The sequence below is a fragment of the Pteronotus mesoamericanus genome, unplaced genomic scaffold, assembly GCF_021234165.1.
Source record: "Pteronotus mesoamericanus isolate MK-2021 breed Mesoamerican mustached bat unplaced genomic scaffold, CSHL_Meso_final contig_56, whole genome shotgun sequence".
NCBI classification, from domain to species: domain Eukaryota; kingdom Metazoa; phylum Chordata; class Mammalia; order Chiroptera; family Mormoopidae; genus Pteronotus; species Pteronotus mesoamericanus.
The window spans coordinates 24,113,262-24,133,316 of NW_026555201.1; the positions used below are offsets into that span (position 1 = coordinate 24,113,262).

The 20,055-nt window shown below is 32.3% G+C and overlaps 1 protein-coding gene across 1 annotated transcript in view; it reads left to right on the top strand.

Moving 5' to 3' along the window:
* The window catches only part of LRRIQ1 (leucine rich repeats and IQ motif containing 1), a 208,549-nt gene that overhangs the window by 105,612 nt on the left and 82,882 nt on the right, over positions 1–20,055 (top strand). The window contains 5 exon segments of the mRNA XM_054579834.1: positions 6,707–6,796; positions 7,448–7,566; positions 8,100–8,195; positions 8,462–8,544; positions 16,304–16,405. Of these exon segments, the coding sequence (XP_054435809.1) occupies positions 6,707–6,796; positions 7,448–7,566; positions 8,100–8,195; positions 8,462–8,544; positions 16,304–16,405 (490 nt within the window).

The window sequence follows — 20,055 nt, forward strand, 5'->3', positions numbered from 1 at the left end:
TACAAGGAAGAATCTGAAGAATTTCTCCCCTAGGAATCCTGAGCCTAAGAAACCCCATGTTTTTTAAAGGGATGTTAGCAAACCTGCCCATCCTATGCTCCAGAAAATGTCATTATCTTTATTATATCAAACAACAAATTTTGTCTTCTGGCCCAGAGGGAAACACTAAAAGACTCTCTCCATCTTTCAAGTCTGTTAGCCATATTAACATCTTTGAAAAGAGAATCCAGAACAAAAGCTGCCATAAATCATGCATAAATGTTAGAGGTCGGTGGAAAATTGTCTCCCAACAATATCTACACCCTTTTTCTATATGGCAAATTTTCCCATAAGTACTCACCCCAGTGGCCACTCTGAATAATCTGACAGAGACTAGGACTAACACTGTTAGGTTATCCTCGTGATACATTTAAGGTTGCTATACTATCCTAAGTGGTTTTACCCTTAAGTTTTGGTATTTACCTTTCAACTAGACTTGAGGTTTTAATCCAGCTACATCTGTAGTGTTAGATATGACAGACTCCTTCTTGGCTCTTGGGGAAGAAGTTTAATGAAATTCCTCCATCTTAAACAACTCTGGCCAGTGAGTTGTGGCTGGCTGAAATACTTTCCAGGGCCATAGTGTTGTTTCCTTAAATATTTATGAGCCGGACACCTTCCAGGTGCATGTGTCCAGTCCCTGTCACGACTGAGAATGGGGGTGGAGAGGACATCCACAGGCGATTTACATGGGATGTGTAGGGTCTGCACTCTGATCCTGCTATCAGGCTGTCCCCTGTTGTCATGATAGGCTTCTCAGTAAACTTAAGAGAAATGACAATCAAATTGTGTTCCACAGTCTCCTAGAAAGGGATGGCAGACCCAGAAATAAGTTTAAGGTTCTTACAGTAGTTTGGGGGCATTTTTCTTGTGGATCAAGGCTTCAGGGGTAGTTCTGAAGGACAAAAGGTCATTAATGTCTCCTATACTTTTTAGAACCCAAGGTGTTCTCAATGGTACTGAGAGATTGTTCTCCATCCATCTCCTCAAAATTAGAGTGTTCCATTTCATTTAGCTTTAACTACCTTTTTTCTAATCATTCTCTACCCACACCCAGATCTTTCATCTAGAAAAGTAAGGAACAAGAGGAACAAGTGCATTTTTATAAAACTTAACTGCAAAACTTGTTGTAAGCCCCTTTTAGCCAGTCCTCACCATGAAAATATGTCAACTATGCTGGCCTGGGGCTTGCTAGTGGGGAAAATAAAAATGTGTCTTGTGCAGGAATGATCAGGAAAGAATCCTGAGTTGTCAAAATATGTCTGTATTGCCTTCCATGCATTTTTTTCCTTATAATTACTTAAGAAGTAGCTGTAGCAGTTGACCCTTTTCTGATCCCCAGTTAACTTATCAAATAACTTTATTTTGTGCGGACAGAAGGAAGTGAGAGTTGTAGAGTCAGACTATTAACTAGTTCATTATTGAGTAACTTTTGTGATAAAATGCGTAAAACTGTCAGGCTCTAGTGAAAAATTATGCAGACAACTTTCAAGGGCCACAGTTCTATGGCCAAAGTCTGCTGATAGATAACCCGAAAAGATATAAACAGTGGTAAGGTGTCGAAGGTGCAATGTGTGTAGTCAGTTTTTCAAGAGCAGGCAGAGGCAAGGATCCCATAGAATGGGACCTCTTCCACCATAAAACAAATAGGTAAATTTTTTCAGAAGTCACAAGTATGGCATGATTTGGTGGCCTCATGTCAGAAGCAGAATCAGGCTCACTTAGTGATATGATTCTAGTTCTCTCATGAGGGAGCAGGCCTCGCCATGGACATCCGTATGAGTAATCAAATGGTTCGACATGCAGCTGTGATTTGCTTCCCTGTTGTGAGGGTCCAGAGCAGAGTGTTTTTAGTCAACAAGTCGGTAGTTTTCCACATGACAGATCACACTGTAAGGTCATTGGCTACAGTGCAAGATTCAGTTGAGTTTCAGCTTAGCTGAACCATCCCTGAACCAGGCCCAAGTATTCAGGGGAGCCAGAGTGAATAGAAGTCCCTCCAGGCTAGCAGCTTGGGATGAAGCCGTGAAGTAGAGATACAGTTCCCTTGAGGAGTATAGCTTCCACTTTTTCATGTAAAGCCAAGATGCCACTGGAGCCAGTGGCGCACTTGATGGCAAGTGTGGCTTTGTGGGACCTTCCTAACTTGTTAGTGATTGAATCTGAGTTGTTCCACCCCAAACTGGGAATATCAGGCCAGACAGTCACAAGTTCTCCATGGATCAGTCATTTAGTTCCTAAAATAGTCCAGTAGGAAACTAATAACTGATTTTCAATATGCCTGGTATCTGTGTCAGAAAGGCCGCAAATCTAAAACCACCAGGATGTCTCCAGGTGGAGGCCAGAGGTCCCAACTGGCCAAATCATGAGCCACAGAGACTTTTATTATTGCCATTACTGAAAGGGTCCAATATGATGTTGGGCTTCCTTTTTTGTGGTAATTGGCTGAAGAGACGGGAGTTTTTCCTTGGCTACTGTTGAGACTGAGTATTGTACATTTTCCGACATAGACGATGAAACTGCTTGGTGAACAGGCCTCAGAATGTAGGCCTGGAAGTTTGTTCAGATTTATCAGCCAGACCCTGAATGCAGATGTGTGTGACAATACTTACCATAATCAGGACCACTGAAACTAAGGATTTTTTAAAAATTGAGATATAATTTACATACAGCCAAATGGATATCATCTATATAAAGAAAATTTCAGACATCAGAGGGTAGAGGTGCTCACACTAAACCCACTGAATTGACCTAAAGGGCCTCCCCAAGAGATAATTTTAGCTCCTTTCTCCACTGTAAACTATGTTCAAACTTCATCATTTGAATCAATGTGTCCCACACCCTGGGAGTCTGGGCAACACTAAGATAGTATCCTGTAAGATAGTGTGAAACACTATCTCATCTTCTCAGGCTGTTAGCTACAAAGGTCCTTAAAAAGATAGCCTGGAGAGAAAAAAAGCTGTCACAAAACACAGAAATGTGGGAGGCTCATGGAGAATTGTCTCTCAGCATTAAGCACCTATTACATTATACTCATATTGGACTGCTGAAACAGTGATGAACAAGACATTTTCTTGGTCCTTGAGTCCATAATGTATCATCCTTTTAAAAAAATTATTTTAGCAGAAGTTTTAATGGGCCTAAGTCTTAATTTTCTGTGTGGGGAGTTTTAGCCACTTTGTCATGAAATATATATAACAATATAATAAATGTCTAAAATAAAAGGTGTGCTAGGTCTGATGTTGCACAATGACATTGGCACTTTTATTTTGCTTCTTTTAAGTTGTTAAGTAAGTTTTAGTTGGTATTTTTAGTTATTGAGTTACTTTAATAGAGTTTTTCTCTTTTATGCCTGCTCTTTAGAAGCCAAAATATAAAGAACCAATAAAGTTATGAATCCCTAAACCAACCCAGAGGAGATGAGGAAAATTAACATATCATTAATACAAAAAAACAAAACCAACTGTCAAATTTGGATTTTTTTTTTTTTTGTCTCAGACCAAAGTCAAATTCAATGTATGCAGGAACAATGTTTAAGAAGGAGGCAACATGCATTGAGGGAGGGGGCGAGGGGGCCGGGGAAAGTGGTGGGGGGAAGACAGAGACAAATGTATTTGGGAAAATCAATTAATTAATTAATTAAAAATATAAAAAAATAAAATAAAATTGTCATTGATTTGAAAATGTCAAAAAAAATAGAAATTATAATTTAAAAAAGAAAGGAAAATAGACAAACAAACAAAACCTAAAAATACAGGCAAAGGAAAAGGCAAAAGGAAAGTGACATATTTGGTTTAGTGAAAAGAAGCATCCATGGAATGTGTAACAGTAATAATCTCCAACCATATGAGCAGCCATGCTCATTGGAGCATTTCCATTGATGATAAAGGAAAGGGTTTAGAAAGTGAGATTTAAGATTCAGAATGAGCTATGTTTCCAAACTAAGGATTTTGAGATGCTAGAAAAGTTATCAAAAGGAATCAAAAGAATTTGGGGGGTGGATAGCAAGAGTCAACTTGGGCAGAAGGAGAGGGAAGTGCTGTGGCAGGGGAGGGGGTCCTAACAGGAATAAGAAAAAATTCAAGTCATGGCTTTTAGAATTTCTAGGCCCTGTTCAACTCTAACTGACCTGTTGCTTAGGACATGTCTGATCCTAGTGTCACATGTTAAATAAAAGGATTACACTGGATGGCATGAAAAATTTCACATCTTAAGATAGAAATAAACATGTGAATTACTTGCAGTTCCTTTCTGATAGCCTTATGTTCTAGTCTCTCAAACTTGGATGATAAAATGATTTCTTCTCTGATGCAAAGGCAAAAATATGTATATCTGATCAAGTGCTCAATTCTGAACATACAGTTGCAAATTTATCTAAATTCAAGTTCATTTTTAATACATGTTCGATAATAGTGTTCTAGTAACCAGAAATATTTCCAGATCCTCACTTGTAAGTTAAAAAAATATCTGAACAGAAGGAGTTCTTAAGCAATAACTGGCATTTGTATAAATATCTAGCGGTAAGCATGATATATTAATACATATTTTTAGAGCAGTAGTATATTTACAATATTAGCCAATTTCTCCTGACATTTTGAGATTATTTCCTCAACATACTAGGTACTGCCAAATACACTTTATATTAATAAGTTTGAACTCCTATAAATCATGAATCTTGGTAGCATTATTTGGTTATAATTTTATAATTATTAAAAGTTTCTTTAGCATTTTATATTAATGCTTTATGCTTTCAGAAGAATTTTAATGAATAGTCTAGTTTTTAATGTCTGGGTCCTAAAAGAGGAAAAGAAGAAAAATGAAGGAGCTGGGCAAAGGGCACAAACCCTTTAAATCCCTTGGAAATCACTTAGCTGGTAAGACAGGGCTTATAACAATAGGGCAGGTGCAACAACGAAGGCCCTTTGCACCTCTGTGATCAAAAGCAACAATCAGCAATTAGAGCATAGATCCCCAATGTGTGGAGGACCAATCCTCATTGTCTATTTTGACTCCCACAAGCTGTGTGCAAGCTGCTCCACAAACACTTGAACAGCTGCCTGCCTAGGGGTGGGGAAGATAGATAGCTGCTACTGTGATAAGAGCTGAAATTGACCAAAATTAACCTCAATTTACTATCCAATTCTTCTCCTGGAAGTTACGAGCCTTCAATAGACTCCAGAGTTTCAGAATAATTACATCAGACACATTCTGCCATTGCAGTTATCTAGGATGGGAGAAAAGTTCCTGGTGTTTTTGTTCCTCCACCTTCTCAGAATCCTCTGGTACATTCATTGCCTTTTACAATGTTGTCTCCACATCTTCACATCTCTTCACTTTAGCAGTTTTCACCAGACTAAGAATGCTAATATGATCATAGCTGACATATCCTGTGATCTTCCCTGAGATAGATCTGGATTTTTATTTACTTGTCATACGAAAGAAAGAATTAAAAAACCTGAGCCCTGAAACCTGTTTGCACTTTTGCATCAAGTAGCATGGTTAAACCAGAAATAACTGGTATATAACTGTGATACATATAATCTTTGCTTAGAAGAAGTTGGACAATGCACCTGACAACTAAATAGAGGTGTCCTATTTATATAGATATACAAATAATATGAATTTGATTATGTTTCCCAAGACTAAATGCTATGTAATTAAAAGTCTATCACTGAGTCAGGATGTTGTAGTCTTGCCTTCCCAATGGTCAAGAAACATTGTAATCATATAAACGGAAAATTGCACTTAAGTCTCCACAGAATATAATCACTCTTGTTTTTAAATCATAAATATGTTTCATCAATTTAGAACCTTTTCAGAAACAAATTTATTGGTATTCTGATCATCCTTTATCAAACAGATTTAAAAAATTACAGAACCAAGGAAGTTTATTTCATATCATATTAGATCATCCAAACAAATAAAAGTTAGATAAATATGTCTTAAATTATACAAATTAACATAACTAATATAGTCCCATTATGGAAAGATAAAATAAATTTGTAAATTATACAAATGGACTAAAGATGTTCCAAGATAAAGAATGAATGGATTTAAAATGGGATTTTTGCAAAATTTAAATTTATATTTTTCATTCAAATACTTAAATTAGAGAATACAATGTCAGGAACCATGTTTCTTATATTGCCATTAAATTATTTTGTCATCTATTCAGAAAATTTGTGAAATTTTGTAAAAATATTTAGCAAATCTATCTCACAGTGTTTATAGAAAAACTGATACTATACTATACTGATGTCATAAGATACTATACATTTTCAATAGTGAGATTTAATGGGAGGTAATATAATTTACATTATAAAAACCTAATAGATTATTTCCTTTAGTTATATCCAGAGTTGTCTCAAAGTCATAATTATCAGACAGTTAGTTACATACTCTGAACAATCGGCACCTCTTACTTTTAGAGCACTGAATACTCAGGTTCTCACTTCATTGCACTGGGGATAAAAAATTCTTATCCCAATTTTGAGAATGATTGCAGTAAACAGATGCATAACATCTCGTAATAGTAAGTGGCAAATTTTCTGGTAAATAAAAATTTTGATATACTTTCTTAACCTTAGTAGCATGTAAGACAATTTAAAGACTCTTTGTCAAAGTTGTGCAAACTAAATTATGTACATTAACGTTATTATTTGTGCAGGCTGCCTTGGAGAAGCAATGGCCAACTTTAGATTCCGCCTGCTTCCCTTCACAAACACAGCTTCTCCCAAACCAGCTGCACTGGCCAAAGGTAACATGTCATGGAAACTTCTTAGTGCTCCATCTTTGTTCATTTCTTAAGGTTGTGCTATTTTGCAGTGATTAATAATACAATTTATTGGCTTGAAAAACACAATTACTTTTAGAAGCCTCTGACTTCCTCCCCATCCCCAGATGTAATTATTCATGTAGCTTTTCTTTCATTTGCTCCTAATTTTTTCTTTATTTTGGATTTCTTTCAACACTTTATTTCACAGTAGCAAAAAAAATGATATAGTTCAGCTGCATATTTGGCAGTAGACTAAAAATCACTAGTTGAAAGCACTTTAAAAATATAAAAATATGCATTAAGAGGGCAGCAGCTGAAGATTCTCAGTCAGAGGTCAATGGACTGCAATATCTGTTATTTATTTGATAATCTTTGAAGTTTTTGTTTCCTGAGATTTTTTTAAGATCTTTGCAATTAATCATTTTGTATAGGCAAACTATACCAAAAAGCATATTCCTCATCCCTACAACAAAGAATATTTATATCTCTATTCCATAAATTTAATTTTATTATAATTTTCAATTTTTATATGTTTCCCTTAGGAGGCTACTTGTTCTATGCATGTGAAGTAATACAAAATGAATGCTAGAATTTTTCAATTTTATATTTATGTACATTTTTTTTTCTGATAAGTTCTCTGGAACCTTAAACTATGATGATACTTCATTTAACTTACCAAGTCCTCCAGCTCAAGCATGGCTATATAATGAAAAAAACTTGTTTTCATCGGAACACGTACAGTTTAATGGCAGGTAAGTCAAATTACTCTTTTAGAGGATTAACCCGTGAATTACATACTTATGAAGAATATTATACTTCTTACAAAAGCAGGAAAATAATGAAAATAGGAGCAAATTTACATGTCTAGAAGATGGAAGAATATTTAAAGTTAAAATACAATTATTTTGTGGAGTTTTCAGTGTATAAAAATATGCAAGGTAGATTCATTCAAGCAACTACAAATCATAAGTGTCAGTAAAATAATGTAATTAATTGTTGTAAACAAATAGACTTTCAAGTACTGCTGTATAGGTTGAGATAAGGATTAGAATAAAAATTCCAGTGCCGCTTTTCTTTCGACAAAAGTATTGAAATATGCTTCGAGTAATTGAAATGTAAACATTTTAAATTAATGGCAGACATTTATTGCTTTTCGAGATAAAGCTTTTCTGTAACTTAAATGGATTTTATTTTCAAGTTTGAGACAACATAAATAGCTTGTAGTTTTAAAAAGTGCTGATACGCTCGTGTTGATTCAGTTGTGTCTGTTTTTTTCTATTGCTAGATCAGAAAATAGAACTTTATCCTGGACATCTGAATCAAAGACCAGCAGAAAGAGTTTGCTAAAATCTGTAAAAGAGGAAAAAATTTCAGAAGAATGGTATGTGGTCTATATTACACTAAAATATTAGGAGACTTTTAAAATTGAAAACATTATGAAGTTCCAAAGCAGATATTTTTCAAGATTTCAAGAATACCTCTATTAGTTTTTAAGAAACTATGTAGCTGTAAATTATAGATTCTGAAATAGAAATCTAAATTTGTTTTAATGTAATATAATTCAGATATGTATGTTTGTAAGTGTGTGCATTTATAAATATGGTATGGATATTTGTTTTGCCTTCATTAAATTTAATCTTTTCATAGGGGCTTTAAGGATATATCTACTGCTCAGCAAATGCTGAAGAGAGCACAGAAAATGAAATCAAAGAAATTAAGGAAAAAATTAGGTGGGTAATCAATGCTCTTTGAATAATAGCTGTGTGTTTGATGTGGAAGATAAATTCTTTTAGAATATTTTTTCACAAATCGTATTTAATATGAATGGAAATGAAATGCACAGATATGAGTATTTCTAAGGTCATAACTCTAAAAATTAAACAAGAAAGAGAAAAATGTTATTACATTAAATGGTTTGTTATTCTCTTAAATGTTGTTTTCACTTTTCTCTGTTTCTTACTTATTTTGCTATTGCTTCTATCTATTGTGCTCTCAAAATTATTCTGTAATTACTAAGATGGTACATTTTGGCAAAAGTTGATTTTAAAGAGCATTTGTTTCATATGCTTATTTCTTTCTGTGTTTTTAAATTGTATGTTTAGTCAATAAGCTGTATAAATTCATCAGTTTCATAAATATTAACTATGAATACTTTACAACTTGACACTTTAGAAATGGAGCATAATGATATGTATATCTTTCATGATTATGGAGAACTTTGGAAATGTTCAAAGGCATCTTTTATCCCACTTGCTAAGGTGTTCTTTAAATCATATATTGTTCTTTGGATAACTTTAATCATTTTAGTATAATTACTTAATATATGGAGTAGTTTATAGGTGTCATGACAATAGCAGGTTATTATGATTTTATATCTATAGTTAAAACCATTTAAAATTATTTGCAATTAACCTTGCATTTACTCATAACTTTATATTTACTCATGAACTCATAGAAAGCATACAAAGAAGCATTCAAAAAGTTAATTTTATCTTTATTACTTTTTCTTTATTATTTTTGATTATTAGTTCAATAGTAGAAATCTAAAAAATATATGTAATATATATTTAATTTAAAAAAAAGATAAAAATAAGCAAAAATACTGTTAGTTTCCAAGGAATAACTGATAATGTTGTCATAGCACTTACTAGCCATTGATAAAGTACTGATGATTCAGTTTTATATTCACAAATGTTCAACTTTCCTTTTTTGTTTTATTTTAGTGATATCTTTATTTTATCTTTTATCTTTTTTGCAATAACCAATATTTTTTATTGTATACTAAACATTTGTCAGGTTTAAAACATTGAGATTTTAAGCATTTTTAAAGAAAATGTAAACATGTTTCATTTGTCAACTTGCTTTGTGCCACCCATACTCTTACCTTGCAAACTCCTATGAAAGTTTCAGGACTCTGTGAATTGAGTATTACAAGGTAGTTACCCAGAGAAATAGTTAACTCAAACCCTTACCAATACTGAGATTCTAAGTCCTGGGGAAGTAGGATCCAGTAAATCAGGGGATTTGGTAAATTATTTTTATTGTTTTGATGTATATTTCTACTCATCTTCAACAATTTTATCAAAACATTATTTTAATAGCTGTTTTGATAATAATAACAGTTTCTGAAACTCCTGAGACAAGTTCAAATATTGTAAGTGGCTTAAGAACTGATTCAGCTAATGTTCATCAAATAATTATTATTTTAAAAATATTTACAGTGTGTGCATAGTCTCTGACTGTGAAGATAAGGAAAAGTTCATTCTGTTAGAATCAGTCCCTGGAAATACATTATATATGGATCTCTCTTCCTAACACTTATAACTGATTGTTTTTTTTAAGTTGAGTACATTTTGAATAAATGAGCATAATAAATAATACATTTTAGCAAAAGTTTGAATAAGGAATATGTACTCATATATAAAAATCATTGCTTTAATGGCCAAAAATTAGACAGAATTATTATTAGGCAAAAACTAATCCTCTTTTTATCTGTCACAAGGGGGCATGGTAGGGTAACAAACAACAGAAAAAGTACAACCGGATATCCAAGTTAACAACTACATCTGAAATTTAACATTTGACAGTGGTCATTAAGAACATTTTACCTAACATTTGACCTGTTAGGTAAAAATCCTAAATGGTAATTGTGTAATTTTCATCAGATCTTTACTCTAATTCCATGACTGTAAACCCAAGTGCCTTTTCATCACTGTGTGAGGTTCTGTATCTCTCTGTTAAACTTTTGTTTTGCTTTTCTTTTATCAAAATACTATTAGATTGATGCAATAAAAGGTACTTTTTAAAAAATTGAATTTGAAATATAAAACTTAATGATAACCTTAAAGTCTCCTCACTCTGTTTCTCACTCCCCTTTCACAACTGATATACAGAGTAGAAATAGCCAAAGTAAGGTTAAAGATGAAAAACTTGAAAAAAGAGTATCATCGGAATCTTTAGTTATGATGCTTTGATGTGCTACTAGGTTGATGAGGTAGCGCTTATGTCATCTGTGAGCAAATTATTAAGACTCTGCAACATGGGTTTTCATATTATAGAATAAAGTATTTTCTAGTACTTTTCCAGTTTTATAATTTAATCAGTTTGTAGTATGCTATTAAATTATTTGAGTCTGCCTAAAGTAATGGCCATAATTTAATATTTTACTCACTAATAAATTAAAATAATATTTTAAATATTTAAATTCTGTTGGAACTTAAAAATTGACCAATAATTTTCAAATATAAATGGAGATATATCTTACACGGACAACTGGCCTACTTGAAATTTTCATGCCACCATGGAGATATAGTACATGACAATCAGCCAACTTGAAATTTTCAAGCCACCAGAGGGCACCCTTCTCCAAAAAAACTAGTGGAGACTAACCAGTGCCTTGGGCGTAGGCAGGGAAGGTGGCAGGTGGGGGTTCAGAGAATAAAATCTTTTAGTTGTATGGAACCAGTTACATGCTAAATCTAACAAAGCCATAATCCTCAAGGAGGTGAAGCATAAATGAATGGAGTATGGCAGCTTTAATTCAAATTTCTGCCATGAAAAACCTCAGAGCAAGTTGCTCTGTAACAAACACTTAATAAAACATTTCCTTTTCGTATCTTGTACATATATTTATTAGCCAAGAGATATATGAGATAAAAATATTTGATTTATGATGAGAGTGAAAATAGGGAAAAAAGCATGGGGTCAATTATTTAAAGAAAGTTGCATGTAGAGGAATAACACAGCTGAGAACACTGATAAGTGAAGCAGCAAGGAGCTGAGGAAGCATGCAGTGTGGGCAGCCATTGGGGGAAACTGAGTATTGATGACTTCAGTTGGGATAAATGAGTCCATCTGCTTTATGCAGGAGAAGACGTGGAGGAGGGGCAGGGGCAGAGAAATTAACTGGTAACCAGAGGAGCAAATTTAAAATAGTAAGAGGCCACCATGGCTTATTTACTCAGTTTGGATTTGGGTTCTGACTGTTGTTCCTAGTAAGTCATTGATATTTCCCCTGTGATGGACATAGCATGAACCAGTTATGACTAGTCTTGTTTTTGTGAGGTTTTTATTTGTACTTTTTTTTTTTTACTTTCGCATCATGTACAGAAGTAATTTCAGAATGTGCTGATCTGCATTGGAAATTGCAGATACCCGGGGAACTTTAGATTTTAGTACTGCAGTCGTATGTGCAAGGTGAGAGTTGCTAGTTTATTGAAAACATGAAGGTTAATAACCTAAAGATAGTGAGTATAATTGGTAGCAAGACTGAGATGAGCCAGGTGGGGAAAGAGTGACTAGTTTTGATGTGGAGCACTCCTCAGAGAGGATAAGTTCTGAGTGTAGGAATTTTGGTGAAGAGCAGATAGTAAGAAGCTTAAGGGCTTAGAATATAAAGCTGAAGACATAATGTTTTTCAACAGTTATCATATTTATGCATTTTTAATTTCATAGTTAGATAAAAGAAAGGGCAGGCTGAAGTAAACAAGGTTACCTTAGTTGCAAATGTACTGCTGCAATTAGGGATGAGTATCATTTTGCACATAACACAGTGTTAAGTACATGTTAAGCATTCAATACTTGCTAATTTTATTTTAATAAAAAAATAACTTGAGACTGTGTTAGTAACAGTTATAGCCAAGAATTAAGCCAGCTAGAAAATAAGACAGGATGACATTTTAATATAAATTAATCAGTTTATGGGCTATAGCAAAGAGATCAGGTTGCAAAATGAGGCCAGCTAAGGGCTGTAAGGGCCAAGGATCAATGGGGAATAGTACAGACTGAACTGTGGTAAAATGAAGTTTATTGATGATTTGTTTTGTTTACCTCAGTGATTTCCAAGAGGAATTTACAAGAATTTTGATCAAATGTTACTTTCTTGTATTCTCAACCAAACGATAAAAAAAAAAAACCCATTTAAACACTAAGGTCCTTGAGGCCAAGACTCTACTTGTTCCCCACTGAATTCCCAGGACCTACTATGATGCCTGTAATATGGTAGATGTTCAATAAATAATTGATAGCCAAATCAGAAATAGATAAGCCACTAAATACATTTGACTGTGTGTATGCATATGATTGTGTGTGTGTAGTATAGTCATTTATGTACATGTTTATATTTGGGAAGGCAAATTAGTAAAAAATACTTTTTATAGGCTGATGAAATATAACTAGTCATTCAGCCTTAACATAAAGCTTATTTTACAACAGTGTCATTCTTGGCACATACAGAAAATGGATAATACCCAGATTTTTCTGTATGAAGAAAGTTTGTGAGAATTAGATAAACCAGTGAGCTAAGATTAGGAATACAAAAACTAAAAAGGGATTCCATAGGGGAGGAAATAATGTCTAATGCCTAAATAAAATTGTGTTGTTTAAATGAGATAATGGATATCAAGCATCACGTACGGAGCCACATGCATAATACAGACTCAGTTTACTTATGTGTTTCTTTAAATATTTTGTAAAGATGCACTAAAACTTATTTCCTAGACATTTGGCAAATCATACTTGAGATATAAAGACAAAAAAATAAAAAAGTAGGATAGATGTGCTATTGATGATCTCAGAGGAGTTGATTTAAATGTAAAAACCTGACTTTACAATGCAAGAAAAAGATGTCACAAGCTGTGCTCTTTACAATACCCTTATGCCCAAGCTTTCTTACTAGATTGTATAGTTTTTCAGGGTAAGAAAACTGTCTTGTTAACAGTGGTATTTCCCAGTACTCTCAAAATCAAGTGATTTATTTCCCCAACCAGAATTACTGTGTTTCTTGCTTATCATCTTTTGACTTTGGAATTAATTTAAGTTTTAAATCAATTTGAGGTGGTTTAATCAGAATGCTTTTAAATAAAAGGATATTGAAAATGTAACACTCTTGTTATATGCTCTTGATGAATAAAATTATTTTATAAAGTGCAGCTAGACAACTGTTAAATACTGTATATGTATTAGTTATTTAATCTTGATAATAGTATGAGGAAAGTGCTATTGTTGTCCATATTTTACATATTAAGAAATCAAGTCACAAAGAGATTGTTATTTTCTCAAGGGTGTGCAAAGTACTTATTAAAAAAAAAAATCAGGTTTCATTCCATGTGCTATGTTGAATAAAATGAAATCAATGATGGATCTTTCAATCAATTTTCAGTATACTCCTCTTATTTTATGAAGGGTTCATAATTTTTTAAGAGTATAATAAATTGGAAGTATTATTTATGTTGTAATGATATGTTTATTAGCTGCCCCCAGTTGAGCACCTATGCTTGATGCTCTATACACATTATGACATTAAATCTCACGGTAATATTTCGAAGTCAATATTTTTTTCTTCTTTATTGTTGTTCAGTTACAGTTGTCCTCATTTCCCCCCATTACTCTCACCTGCCTTACCTAGTCCCACCTCCCACATTCAGTCCTAGCCCTCCCGCCCCCATTGTCTTTGTCCATGGGGCCTTTATACACGTTCCTTGATGACCCTTCCCCTTCTTTCCCCCGTTATGCCCCTCCTCTACCCCTTGGTCCATGTCAGTTTGTTCCTTATTTCCATGTCTCTGGTTATATTTTGTTTGCGTGTTTGTTTTGTTGATTAGGTTCAACTTACAGGTGAGATCATATGGTATTTGTCTTTCACCCCCTGGCTTATTTCGCTTAGCATAATGCTCTCCAGTTCCATCCATGCCATTGCAAAGGGTAGAAGCTTCTTTTTTTTCTTTCTGCTGGGTAGTATTCCATTGTGTAAATGTACCACAGTTTTCTGACCCACTCATTTACTGATGGGCACTTAGGCTCTTTCCTGCAATATTTTTTTCTATTGGACACAGGAGTAGGCAGAGAGTGAGAGCAGTTTATCCAGCATCATTTAACAAGTATAAGTTGGAGCTTGAATCTAACCCAGGTCTATCAAATTATAATGTCTTTGCTCAGAAATTACATATGCAAAAAGAGAGGCAAGAAAGTCAGGAGAATGTGAGGAAAGATCAGCAGGTTATAATAAGGTATCATTACAGTATGTAAGCCCATTGTAATCTCTCTTTCCTGAATGACTAATGCTCCTTTTGACATGTCAATTTTTTTTTGTAAATAACTTAGATACTATATAATAATTATCCTATTAAACATATGTACAGATGTACACATAAGGATTTTTATTGTTCCTGTTAATAATTCATATTGAATACATATAGAAGCACCCAACTCTTATACTTTTGGTCACATGTAACTATGAAATGTACCCAAATGTTGACCAATATTTTTCTAATATTAAGAAATATAATCTCTGTGAAACATATAAATCATGCTTAGTAAGGATAAATTCTTACTAGTGGACTAATAGAAATCTTCAGTTTTCCCATGCTTGAGAATAACTTTGCAAATACTATTCTGCTTTTCTGATTTGCATTCTAAAAAACATGCTATCTTAGCATTTAATTAAAATATGTATTTTAGAATTTATGATATTTAAAGTCCTTTTTTCATTTAGAATATGCTATTATATTAGATATTAATAAAAACATCTTAAAGTCTATGTTTGCAATAAGATGTGAGATACTAGAACTATATACACTAACCTAAATTATGCTTTAATGGTAACCTACAATTTATTTGTTTTTAAGATAAAATTGACATGCAACATTTTATTAGTTTCAAATGTACAAATAAGTTAGCCTACTTTAGTGCACAATTTTCCACTTTTTATTCTACTCCTTATTACTTATATTTTTCTTTTCTTACAATTCGTCAACAAGCAAAAACCTTTTGTCTTAATTCAACTGACCAAATTCTCAATTTCACATTCTACAGAGCCATTCATTAACAATTAAATATAAGCTCCTACATTTACAATCATCCTATTTATTTTGTAAGATTAATAGATTTAGAATTCTCTTGGCTATAAAATATATATAGGATTTATACATCTTTGTTATGGAAAATACTCAGCACAATAAATTAGGACTAAAAGAAACTATTAATTTATCTGTAAAATTAATAAAAAATCATTTTCTATCTTTTCCTCACCCCATTAGTTGTCTTGCCTCCATCTTAGCTATTCTAGCTCCTCATAGTTTAGAGGGGAAAAAATAGGGTATTTGGTTTTTCCTGTGATAACAGTTTTTACCTATTACACACTTATGGAAATTACTTTATTCCCGCAGAAATATTGGGAATTTAGGGAAGGAGCTAAAATAATAAACAGTGAAGCAACTCCCCAAATAAAAGGATCATGCCATAAATGTAAATTTTTTCACATTATTAGCATTTCTGCTTTTTGTATTAAGTAGTAGCTATGTGTAATTACACAGCCAAGAAAATAGGAATGGTTGGTTACCTTTTCATATTATGAATCTTTTACAAATAATATCAATTTTACAGTTTTCTAGAGTATATATCATTTTAAATATTATCATAAAAATATATAGCCATTTCAGAGAAGGAACCATCCAGAACTGAACTTTTATTTTATCTTGATATTTTGTCTAGATGCTACTGTACGCCTGGCATTATTCAAAAGCAATGAAAATAAAGTTTCTGTTACAAAATCACCTGTGAAGGTTCGATCCAGAAGAGATGGTTACTCTGAAGGTATGGTTTAATCACAGATACCTAGAAGGGTAAAAAAACATAAAGATGAAAAATGGTATTTAAAAAATTTTTTTAAATCCTCAATAGTAATAAAGTACATATATGAAAATTTATACATAAAATGTAACTAAACAAAAATCAAAATATGGTTCTTGGAGATAAAATACTAATTTAGTGTAGCAATTGATTAGTATATTATTTTAGTATTTGTATCAATGCTTGCATAAATTAAAATTCCTTGTATTTTTTTGTGAAAGTCTTATAATGCTGTGTCATTAGTATTACTAATTTTATTTAAATTTTATGGTGACAGATAATATTAGCCTATATCAATGGAAGTGATAAAATGTTGAAATGATATTCTATGATATATACTTTACTGTCAATATACACAAATTGAATTAAACATTCAAAATTAAACTCTGGAATTTTAAATAATTTACTATTTAAAGATTGTCCAGCTCACTTTTTAGGTGAAGTATTTTGCACATCTAAGTGGCTGATGATATTTCTGATTTCAGTATTCAGAAGAGACATATTATTAAATAATATTAAATGTAATAGAGCAGGAGGCATAACTTAAAAACAAGTTTGGCATTGCTTTATCTTTAACATTAAAATAGTTTTACCTATACTTTAGTATGGTAATTCCTAATAGGAAAAAATGAAGTCAAATCAAACTGAATATTAGAATCGAGCTGAACTATTTACAATTTTTTAATTGCATATTTTATTTATTTTATTTTTTATTGTTGTTCAGTTACAGTTGTCCTGCCTTTTTTGTCTTCTATACATTTTAAATAAATCTTAAAATTTATTATTATAGATTATAATAAGATATTTATGATTATTATAGCATAATTAAATATATACATTTGATTTACTATTCAGTGAATGTCTCAAACTAAAGAAAAATTGATAACAACCAGTTTTATAGGGGTAAAAGACATGGGGTTTAGAATTTTCTTTAAAGTTTATAATAATAAATATATACATAGAAAGATAAGCAAAGCAAGTGTGGCAAATTATTGAAATTTTAGAAGAGTAAATGATGGTATATGGAGTTTGTTTTACCATTTAATTTTTTAATATTTATAATTTTCCATAGGACAACATTTAAAAATTTGGTCATCATGAAAAGTATCAAAATATTTACATATTACTATTTTAATGGAGTTAAAATGTGTTTTCAATATAAAAATAAGGTCTCAAATTTAATAAGGGTTCATTTTTTTATTACAATCTTAACTTCATCATTTACTATTTTAAAAGGAAGAGTGGGAATTCTGCTAAAATCAATCCCAGTTCCATAGATATTACCTGTTAAATAAGAATGTTCCTACTTTAAAAAGAAAATGCCTAGGAAGAGGGATATTTGGGGCATTTTGCCCTTTAAATTAGCACATTCTTCAGAATCAGAAAAGGAATCTATCATAACATGTGGTATTGCACTTTCTTTTTCCCTATGAAATGTGAAAATAAGTAACTAACAAGAATAGTATATTTGTGTATGGTATATTTACTAATTTGTGTTCCTATATAAAATATACTAGGAGTAGTTCAAATAGTGATAAAGAGAACTATAGAACATGAAACATTTCCATGTATGCCCTGTGATATGATGCATTTTTTTCTTTCCCACATAAAATGTGTTTAATTATTTTTCCTACCTCAAATACATTTGACATTTCATTAATTGGTCTTCATGCATGCATCAGACTAATAGTTGTTTTAAGACAATTTTTTTTAAGGGATTGACCTGGCCAGAAGAGTTGTACATGGCAGAACTTTTTGTTTCCTCGTTAATATGTGCATTTCTGCCCATTTTTAGAAGGGAGAGAAGTGAGGCAAAGATAACTTGATCTTTACCGGCAGGTTGAACCCCACATTATCTTTAGCTGCTGCTCCGCCCTCACCCGCCTCCTAGACTCACACTCTTATTCGTAGCCAAGTCAACTTGCAAGTTGGCAGCCTAACTAAAGCCAGACTCCCAGCAGAGGACACATTTTTATAAATCAGGTCTATTGAAATGAAATTAGTATAGTAAAAAATGTACCCATTTTGAGTACAATACAATGAATTTTGATATATTTGTATTACGTCACCATTAAAATAATCTATTTTAGAACATTGGAATGGCTTTTTATTTTCTTAAAAAGTTCAAATAAAATTAATAGTTGGGCACCTTACCTTCCGTAAATGAAGGAGATCAGAATTAAATTTTGCTGGAAGGTTAGGGTTACGGTTAGGCAATGCTTTACAAACATCTTTATATTTTGTCATATTCATAAAATGATACATGATTAAGAGCCTGAGGGATTTACAGATTCAACCGTGGTTTACTTGATCTATTAGTTTATTTAGGGTATCTATATTTAGTTGGTGTTAGGTACCTTTCTTAATTTATCCTTTATCACCAATAATCCCTTTGGTTTTACTATCTGATTTTTGCCTTGGCATTTGATTCTTGATTTATCACTTTCTTTTTTATTACTTTGAAGATCTCCTACCATGCTTCCCTTTGGAGGTTCACATGTTCAATTTAGAGCCCTCATAGACTCTTCTATTGCTATCACTGGTACAAGAACACACATAATTTAATTGATGTAAGCGTATACTCTAGAATTAGTCTAACATAGTTTGAATCTTGATTCCCCCATTTATTGACTTCCTAACTTTGGGGACATTATTTAACATCTGTTTAGCACTTATTTTTTTCACTTGTATAACTGGATGCTAATAATACCTAGTTGTTGAGGATTACATGAGATCACTTTGCTCAGTGCCTATAACTCACAGTATAAATATACAGTAAGTGCTTAAAACCTTTAATTATTAGCAACAGTCATTTAAAAAGTATAGTTTTATTTTTTCTATTGTTTGTGATTGGTAGTGTTTACTGTTTTTCTTGCTAAGTACTACGCTAAGTGTTATACTTAAGTCTCTGATTCAATCTTCCTAGAAATTCTGAAAATGTGTTGTAACTGTCAACATCTTAAAGATGAGGAAACTGGTTTCGAGGATTTGATAAGTGAATTGTCCAAAGTCATACACAGAGTAAATAAATGGCTGAGGGAAATGGGGATAATTACTTTATCAAAACAAAGTTAGCAAAAATCAAACAAAATGCAGAATTAAAGAGAAAATGTTCTTAGGTAACCCTGAAATATATACAAACTTAAAATATTTAAGAAAGGAATAAAAACTAATTATTAAATTAGGCAAAGCTATGGGAGACTAATAATTTTGTTCTTTATTTCTCATAGCTTGTACTAATATAAATTTAAATAAGTTTAGTACTAACTTGATAAAGATCTAATCTGTGCCCTATATTTGCTGCTACCTAAGCTAATATTATTAATATTATTATGGTTACCTAATGTTATTAAGCACCTATTAGACTGTAAGTAAAGAACAACCATATTTTTGACCAGCTATTTGAATTTTCAGTTAGATGAAAACTACTCCACACAGCTCAAAAGTAAACACCCTATTTTGGCTTCATTTATTCCTCTTTTTATTTATATATAAATTAAATGTCTTCCTTGCTCTAGTCTGCTGAAATTTTTTAATTTGCTATTCCTAAAGCTAATGTCAAATTCAGACTTGTAGCTTTGGAAAAGCCAGGAAAAAAACAATTGGGTCTGTCC